Here is a 9,785-nt window from a genome sequence, read left to right as displayed (position 1 = left end):
AACTGGACAAGGAGACGCGAGCAAGCTGGTCACAGGAAGTTGTCGACACCGAAAATCCCACCTTCGAAGATTTGTTGGAGTTTCTCAAGAAGCGTTGTGAGGTGCTGGAAACGTGTTCGGCGTTCTCGAAGAAACCAGTGAATGAACCGAAGAAAGAAGCGGCCAAGCCGGTAGCAGAGAAGCTGAAGATGCTGCATACAACAGTGGACAAAAAGTGCGCGAAGTGCTCTAGTGAGCACAATACGTATCAGTGCGAAGACTTTAAAAACATGAGTGTGAAGGACAGGCGAGAACTAGTGCAAAAGGCCAAACTCTGCTTTAACTGCTTACGACCCTCACATTCTGTGAAATCGTGCTCGTCGAAAACGGTATGCCGCAATAGTGAGTGTAAACAGTGCCACCACACGCTGCTGTGTCCGATGGTGAAGAAGCCTGATCAAGTGGTGGCGAAGAAACAGGAAGAAGATCAGTCGTCGGAAGTACCTGCAAAGGAAGAAGGTGTCGTCGTTGCGTTGACAGCCGGAATGGAACAAGGCGACAGGAAATCCATTTCGTTGCTACCTACGGCGGTAGTGAAAGTGCAGCAGGCGGATGGTGGATTCAGTTCGGCAAGGGTGCTGATCGATTCTGGGTCGCAGGCATCACTAGTGACCGAAGCCTGTGTCCGGAAGCTGAAACTGCCGCGGCGTAACGGAAAACTCGTGGTCAACGGACTTGGCCAGCAGGAAGTGGGAACAACACGTGGTTTGGTTACCATTCGTCTTGCATCACGGTTCAACGACGCTGTAGTCTTGACCACCGAGGCTTACGTGCTTGGGAAACTCACCACCACAATCCCATCCCAACGATTCAACCCTGCCAATTTGAAGCTTTTGGATGACTTGGGAGATCTTGCCGACCCGGAGTTCAACCGACCGGGTGCTATAGATATCATCCTAGGTGCAGACGTTTTTCTTGCTCTTCTGGAAGGGGGACAAGTCAAGAACGAAAGCGGCCAAACGGTGGCCCAACGGACGATCTTCGGGTGGATCGTCGCCGGACAATACGACGCGTCTGAAGTTATCCCCAACAACCACGCCGTCGTCAATCTGCATGTTGACATCGATCTTAACCGAACCTTGCAGAAGTTTTGGGAGCAGGAGGAGATGTCCAAAGCATCACCGCTTACTCCTTCTGAGCAGCAGGTCACTGAACACTTCAGTTCGACTCTGCAACGGGACGAAACAGGACGCTTCATTGTCAGACTACCCTTTGATGATTCGAAGCCAGCGCTCGGCGATTCCCTCGCTGTAGCCACGAAGCGGATGCAATCCATCGAGCGACGATTCCAACTGGATCCCGAGTTCAAGCGCCAGTACACTTCTTTCATGCACGAGTATCTAGAACTTGGCCACATGGAAGAAGTTCCGACCGAGCAGATACCAAAGGATGGCAACGAGTGCTATTATCTGCCACACCATGCGGTGATCAAATCCGATAGTTTGACCACCAAGCTATGCGTTGTATTTGACGCTTCTTGTGCGTCATCATCAGGGGTCTCACTGAACGACAAGCTGCTAGCTGGACCCAACAACAACGCTGATCTCTTCGCTGTAGCATTGCGGTTCCGTTCTCATCGAGTGGCCTTTTGCGCGGATGTGGCCAAGATGTACCGCCAGGTATTGGTGCACCAGGCGGACCGCGATTATCAACGTATCGTCTTTCGTGAAGAACCAGACCAGCCTCTGAAGCATTACCGACTCTGTACTGTTACCTACGGAACGAAGACAGCGCCATATTTGGCAATCGAATCCATGAGGGAAGCAGCCAAACCATTTGAAGCAGTTTATCCTAAAGCGGTTGAAGCAATCAAGTTCGATTTCTACGTCGATGATTTCTTGTCAGGCGCCGATGACGAGGAGGAAGCAAGTCAGCTGAAGGAGCAGGTGGCCGAAATCCTTTCGTCAGCGGGTTTCGAACTACGCAAGTGGTCATCAAACAACGAGAACCTTCTGCCACGTAACGACGAAGACGGAGCTTCACCCGTTCCAGTGAAAATGTTGAACGACAGCGAAACAGTGAAAGCCCTCGGTATCAACTGGTACCCATCCGACGATGAATACAGGTTCAAGGTCAACTTTTCTCCGTCCAGCATTAATACGAAGCGCCAGATGATTTCGGACTCAGCAAGGCTCTTTGACCCGTTCGGCTGGCTGGCTCCAGTAACAGCCAAAATCAAGATTCTCTATCAACACTTGTGGCTCTTCGATGTTGGTTGGGACGATCCTCTGCCAGCCATCGTCGAAGGTGAATGGCAAGCAGTGAAGCAAAGCTTGTCCCAACTCGAAGCTATTAGAATTCCACGATGCATCTTCCCTTGTCGTGGTCGGATTCAACTTCATGGTTTCTGCGACGCCTCCGAGCAGGCCTACGGAGCGGTGGTCTACGCTAGGACAACCGATGACAATGGCAACGTGTCGGTGGTTCTGGTTGCCGCCAAATCACGGGTAGCACCGATCAAGCAAATTTCGCTGCCCCGCCTGGAGCTCAACGGTGCACATCTGCTCACGGATCTGATGCGCCAAATCACTGAAGCTCTACCACGCGTAGAAGTCGACCATTGGGCGTGGACTGACTCGAGCATTGTCCTCCATTGGTTGGCGTCCCATCCTCGTAAATGGAAAACTTTCGTGGCCAATAGAACTGCTGCCATACTGGAATACTTGCCACGAAGCTGCTGGCGCCACGTTTCTAGCAAGGAAAATCCCGCTGATTTGGCATCACGCGGTCTAACGCCGACCGAGTTGGTTGGCAATCGGCTGTGGTTCCAAGGTGCACCGTGGTTGAAGAACGACGAATCGGAATGGAATCAGAATCCGCCCCTTGAGGCGGTCGATGAAGATGCAATGGAAGTCAAACGTGTCAAGTCTCTACATACCACAACGACAAGGGCAGCAACTAGCTTCGAGATTGAGAAGCAACTGATCACCAAATGTTCCAGTTTCTTCGTCCTGGTTCGCTTGTTGGCTTGTGTGCAACGTGCCATCCACAACTTCAAATCCTATGTACGCAATGAAGCCATCGACGATCGACGCACTGGTGATGCTACACCGGATGAACTGCATCGAGCCAAGATTCAACTTCTGCAAGCAGCACAGCACGACGAGTATGGTCAAGAGGTAGAACTTCTACGGAAGGGTAAGTCTTTGCAATCCAAACACATTCTTTCTCCGTTGCATCCCTTTCTGGACGTTGATGGCACCATGCGTGTGGGCGGCCGTCTGCAAAACTCGGCCCAGCCATACGATATGATGCACCCCATCATTTTGCCACCAAGGCATCGAGTTACGGAACTACTAGTGCGTGATCTACACCTGCGAGACCTACATGCTGGGTCGGCTCTTCTGACATCAACACTTCGTCAACAGTACTGGATAATTGGCTGCCAAACGGTCGTTCGCAAGGTAGTACAAGGCTGCACACGATGTGTACGTCTCAAGGGAAAAACGGCTGGTCAGCTGATGGGCAACCTACCGCCGGCTAGAGTACTGGCCACACGAGCATTTTCACATGTTGGCGTAGACTATGCTGGCCCCGTTATGCTGAAGGCAGCGTGCGTTCGAGGAGTGAAAACCACCAAAGGATACCTCGCGGTTTTTGTGTGTCTATCGACCCGTGCGATCCACCTGGAAGTGGCAAGTGACCTTTCATCCGACACTTTCCTTGGAGCTCTGAAGCGATTCATATCACGCCGTGGTTATCCTGTAGAGATACGATCGGACAACGGGACCAACTTCGTTGGTGCCGATCGTAAACTACGAGAGTTCATGGAGCAAATTCTGGCCAACAGCAAGGACGCAAGCCGCTATCTGTCGAACCTAGGAAAAAGCTGGGTTTTCAATCCACCTTCGGCGCCGCACATGGGCGGTATTTGGGAGGCCGCAGTGCGTAGTGTGAAGAAGCATCTCGTGGCTGAACTTGGAGAATCGGCCATCACGTTCGAGCATTTGTCAACACTGTTGTGCCAAATTGAGTCGTGCCTCAACTCACGACCATTGTGTCCGCTGTCCAGTGATCCCGACAGTGCTGAGGCCTTGACGCCAGGTCATTTTTTGATCGGCCAGCCCATCAACTTGGTTCCTGAGCCCAGCATGAAGCATTTGCCAGCCAACCGATTGGACCAATGGCAAGAGATTCAGCAGCAAACTGAACGTGTGTGGAATAGATGGAAGGACGAATATCTTGCAAGTCTTCAACCTCGCAGCAAGTGGCGTACTGCTCAACCCAATCTCGACGTAGGCCAATTGGTGTTGGTGAAGAATGATAACGCCCCGCCGGCGCAGTGGGAACTAGCACGCGTGGAGAAGGTCCATCCAGACTCTTCGGGAACCGTTCGAGTGGTTACATTGCGCCGAGGTTCAACTGTATACCAGAGACCGGTTCATAAGCTTTGTGTACTTCCGTCTGATTGATGCCCCTTCGTGGCCTCAAGGCGGGGAGGATGTTCCGGCATCGCAGCACCCCTCGTACGAATGCCGTATTATTTTCTGCAGTGTTTACTATTGTTAGTTTATTATTTCCACTGGGACAAAAAAAGCGCGGCAACCCGCTAGAAAGAAAAGAATAAGTTTTTAGTTTGTAGTTCGTCATCAACGCAATAAAACGTTTTGTATCGCTTTTCCGAAGTCGCGTGTGAGTTTTTATTCCCGGAAAATCCGCAGTCCAAGGTCAAATCAAGTGGAATCCTACAGTCCATTCCATGTCGAAACAGATGTATTTTGAAAACCACGAAGTTTGAAATGCTGCATGACAGTATTGAATCAATTTCAAAACTTTGCCCTGGAAATGGATTACGAAATAGATTCAAAAATTGACCTCGAAACATTCGTAAAACTGGTTCCATGGTACCTAGTGACCGGGATGTACACTCAGACATATTCTTCTATCATTTTAGTTCATTTAGGTCTGAAAACTAAACTGTTCTCATATCTAGAATTCACTTTTTCTAATATGGCCAATTCCAATGACCCATTTTGAATAACTCCGGAACTAGGTGGCCATTCCAAAAATCCTTGCCAATTCCCTAAATTAGAAGGACATGCGATTCTTGTGTCAAAATTTAGTTGAACAATATTGAAAAACAAAAATGTTAAAGCGAAAAGAGTGTTTTTTTTTTTTCGTACACTCGTTAGGGGGGTTGGTAACGGAAGGGTTAACTATTCTTCTCTATCTCAACACAGCACGCTCTCCAATCTACTCCCATCTCTCGGCATCGTTATCCGGTCTTTCAACCATCCGTGCCTTTGGTGCCGAGAAAGTGCTCGTCCGTGAATTCGACGGCCACCAGGATCTGCACAGCTCGTCATTCTATCTGTTTATCTCGACGTCTCGTGCTTTTGGCTTCTACCTGGACGTGTTCTGCGTCATCTACATCGCCATCGTAACGCTAACATTCTTCATCAACGGAGACAGTGGTGGAAACGTGGGACTTGCCATTACCCAAGCTCTGGGTATGACCGGCATGGTTCAGTGGGGAATGCGCCAATCCGCAGAACTGGAAAATACGATGACTTCCGTAGAACGAGTTGTGGAATATGACACGGTGGACCCGGAACCGGCGCTGGAAGCCGAAGGCGAGAAGAAACCACCCACGGAATGGCCCCAGGAGGGTCACGTGAAGTTCGACAAGCTTTCGCTGCGATACAATCCCGATCCGGATACGGATCGAGTGCTAAAGGGACTCGAGTTCGACATTCAATCGCGTGAAAAAATTGGAATAGTCGGTCGAACAGGTGCCGGAAAATCGTCCTTGATCAACGCCCTGTTCCGGTTGTCGTATAACGAAGGTTCCATCGTTATCGATTCTCGAGACATCCACGAAATGGGTCTGCACGATCTACGTGGTAAACTTTCGATCATTCCACAAGAACCGGTACTGTTCTCCGGAAGTCTTCGCTACAATCTGGACCCCTTCGACGAATATCCCGATGAAAAGCTGTGGCGAGCTCTGAAAGAGGTCAAACTGGAAGAAGCCGTCAACGAACTTCCCTCCGGCCTATCCTCCAAGATCAACGAAGGAGGAAGCAACTTTAGCGTGGGTCAACGACAGCTGGTTTGTCTGGCGCGCGCTATCCTAAGGGAGAACAAGATTCTGGTGATGGATGAGGCTACGGCCAACGTCGATCCCCAGACGGACAAGCTGATCCAGCAAACGATCAGGGAAAAGTTTGACGAGTGCACGGTGCTGACGATTGCCCACCGGCTGAATACGGTGATGGACTCGGATAAGGTATGCATTTCCAACGAACTTTTAACTTTCAAAAAATTTCAACTAGTTATAAATTAGATCGCGGTGTACTACTACCTTCTGTAACTCTAATATCCTTCTTTGTTTAATTACATAGGTGCTGGTGATGGACGCTGGACGTTGTGTGGAATTCGGAACGCCATACGAACTACTCACCGCGGAGGACGGACCTAGGATATTCTACGGAATGGTCAAACAGACCGGAAAGAGTACGTTTGATCACTTGCTGAAAATTGCCAAAGAGGTAAATTCATCCACCATATTTGTAAATTACGTTTATAAACTTACCCCTAATAAATCAAATTCTTCCAGGCTTACGACAAGAAGCACAGACACATCACTTCCGATGTATAAACAATTTGGACTGCTTCTCAACTCGAGCAACTTCATCTCATCAATGTCGATCTTCACTCAAGCTTCACTCTAGACAATATAGGATACTTACTTAACAAGCCAACACTGGAACATAATAGTGTGAACATGGCAGAACTGGTTAACTAAAATGAAAGTGCCTGATTACAAGTGCTACTTAAACTAGAACAAAAATCATTTATCAGTGAGTAAGAATTGAAAACCTTAGATATACGATAAGTACAAAACAGTATGAACTTATAATTGTTGTTCCGCAAAAAAAGCAAAGAACAAAGCCGCCTCTGAACTCATATAGCTACTTAACTTTTCCCCTCTTTAGTCAGGTACCCATGAATTACTGCTAGGTAGTATATAGGAAGTAAGCAAAACCGTTGTTTGGACTATGCACATTTCGAAAATGTGTAGTTTGTTACGTGAGCCGTGAATTTGTTTGTTTTTTTTTTTGTTATTACTGTGCTAGTCGCATGTCTCCACTTATTCTTCATACATTTTGTACGGTACTTATGTATTTACCTACGTTTGCAAACATTGCTGCAGCAGAGAGTTTAAATTGAATTTTTACTATCTCCATTATTGCAAAGAAGTCACCTTTTTTATGATAGCTTAATAAAACTGTGTTCAATAAATGAATGAATCCGTGTTTTATTTTACTCTATATCAGTGCGTATGCAGAAATTGGCTCTGGGAGGGGTTTTCAACGGTCAATGATACCTTTTTTGGTTTTATACTTACATTTCGGAAATAGTAATGAGCTATTGTATTCCATACTTGGAAATAGCGGCGCAGCCAAAAAATGGTTTCGTCACAAAGCGTTTTATACTGACAATTTGTCCAACACATTTTAGCTCTGTGGGTTGGTGTTAACCCCAAACCCCCCCGTGGCTACGCCAGTGCTCTATATCTCTACGCTCAAATGAGGTCCAAGAACCTTCAGGTCCTCTTCGAACATGGTCCATGTCTTGTATCCTTTGAAAAGATCGTTGGTCTTATAAGCTTGTTATACATGGTACATTTGGTGTGTATTATTTTTTTAGCTCCAATGGTACCTATGGCCCTATGGTATAGGGCCTATACCATATTTGAAAAGTTAAAGCCCCTATGAGACCACTTAGTCTTGAGCTACGGACTTTAAACTTTGACACTTTCTGGCTAAAACAATTGTTTTCCAACGTAGAACTTTCATTTTTAATATCTCTTTTTTTACAAAATAAGGTATGGCCAACTGTGCGGAACCTAAGCAACCCTCAATAATGTGTCCCTTACCTCCGTCGTCATGGACCTCTTTTCTCGAGCAATTCGTGGATTTTTGTTTTGATTTTATTAACGTGTATTTTAACATAAGCTAATTCTACACTAATCAAGAATGAGCTTACCAAATAATCAAAAAAAACAACAGTAGCGGTAGTGGCGAGGTTAATCCCCCACAGATAACAATAATGAGGATTACATTTCTATCGAGTGACTGAAAGGGAGAGTGGCGTCATGTTCCAATTTCCAAGCCCACAGGAAACCTTGGAGAAATATTTGGAGGAATCCTGAGAGGAAACCTGGCTGGAAACTGAACAGGAATCTCTGAAAAAGTCACAGAAGAAAGCCCTGGGCAAACTAGTGGATAAATCCCGGGAGGAATCCTTGAAAAAATCCCAAAAAGAATCTTTCAAGGAAATACTAGCAGGAATACTGGCCCTTACCGTATGCGTGATAATGTTTGCACCATCATACAAATAAGGTACCCATATCACCTGAACACACAATGTCTTGGTTTTTATTGCATGCACGTAAGCTCTAACTCATATCACAGTAGGTTGCGGGTAAAAAAAAAATCCGATTTCTTATGTTTAAAATTTGCACCATGAAGGGGTAGCAGCGGTAGTCGGGACTTGTCCACGCGCAAATGTTAAAAAATACTTTTCAGGAGTGTTCAGGAGAACCGTAAAACAGTCTTAGACCGAAAAAAAGCAAGGGCAACTATTGCAGAAGGTGTCCACTGGTCGTCCATGGTTAACATGGATTAAGAAAGCTATCGCTGCCACCAAAAATAAGATTTGGGTGAATTATATGCGCTCAATGAGAAAAATGGCAAAGAAACGCGAAATCAGCGACTTAACGGCATGGCATATCGAAAAGGAAAATTACGGTGGCCTTTATGATCCTTCGACCATAGAAAAAAAAAACTTACATTATTACCAATAGCATCCAGGAGCTACGAGTAGCGCCATATAAGAAAGTCTTGAATTTGCCCGAACGCAACCTCCGTTTTTTTTTTTGATTTCCGAAAAACTATCGATCCGTACCAAATTCTAGAATCAATAGTTATTATAACTCTTGTTTGTGTGTCCATTTCTACACCATAAGGCAATGTCAAAATAAAAAAAAAAATAAATTCAAAAATTGTTAATCTTGACTTTGACACTACCACGGATACTTTTCGACATTTGCGCGTGGACAAATCACGAGCTAGGTTGCCGATTAGTCATTATGCAAGTGTTAAACTAAGAAAATCAACACTTTTCATTCACAGCCTACTATGATATGAGTTATAGCTTAAATGCCTGCAAATAAAACCAATACATTGTCTTCACAAGTAAAACTGGAATTTTATTTAACGATGGTGCAAACATTATCACGCATACGGTTTACTCGAAAGAACTCCCTGAATTATATACCTAAAACAATATTTTTATGATTTTCTAAAACAATCCCTGCAAACATTCTTGAAGAGATCTCAGGAGAAATCCCTATTGGAATTCCGGAAGGAACATCTGGTGGAATCCCGAGAGGGATTCTGCTAAGATTCTCGAGAGGAATGCCTGAAATTCCGAAATAATTCTTGAAGTACCTAATGCGGAAATAATTCCGGAAAGTATATCAAGAAAATCTCATCTAATCTTATCTCATTTCTTCACCCTACCTCAACCTTCTAATCTCTACTTTACCGTTTTCCATGCTCTCTATCCCAACCCTCGATCCTAACCCTACTCTCTGCTCTTCCACCTATCCTAACTCTCTACGACTACCATATCCTATATACTATCCTCTACCCTACCCTTCACCCTCTACCTTAACCCTCTACCCTATCATCTACCCTACTACTCATCAAGCCCGATGGACAGATCAAGGTTTTTAT

General features: G+C 46.0%; 2 protein-coding genes across 2 annotated transcripts in view; both read left to right on the top strand.

The window, feature by feature from the left end:
- The window catches only part of LOC115269400 (uncharacterized), an 8,181-nt gene extending 3,730 nt beyond the window's left edge, over positions 1 to 4,451 (top strand). The window contains exon 2 of the mRNA XM_062848545.1: positions 70 to 4,451. Within this exon, the coding sequence (XP_062704529.1) occupies positions 70 to 4,451 (4,382 nt within the window). The remainder of the gene's footprint in view (positions 1 to 69) is intronic.
- A 768-nt stretch (positions 4,452 to 5,219) lies between these two features.
- LOC134288467 (probable multidrug resistance-associated protein lethal(2)03659) lies at positions 5,220 to 7,288 on the top strand (the record flags this gene model as incomplete). Its single annotated transcript, XM_062853434.1, is given in 3 exon segments — positions 5,220 to 6,268; positions 6,384 to 6,530; positions 6,599 to 7,288. Coding segments are annotated over 3 exon segments (1,238 nt in total), but the record flags the coding sequence as incomplete, so codon positions are not given.
- Positions 7,289 to 9,785: the final 2,497 nt, after the last annotated feature.

Source organism: Aedes albopictus, chromosome 2 (assembly GCF_035046485.1).
Source record: "Aedes albopictus strain Foshan chromosome 2, AalbF5, whole genome shotgun sequence".
NCBI lineage: Eukaryota > Metazoa > Arthropoda > Insecta > Diptera > Culicidae > Aedes > Aedes albopictus.
The sequence above is the reverse complement of the archived record's forward strand: the minus strand, read 5'-3'. Positions and strand labels throughout refer to the sequence as shown.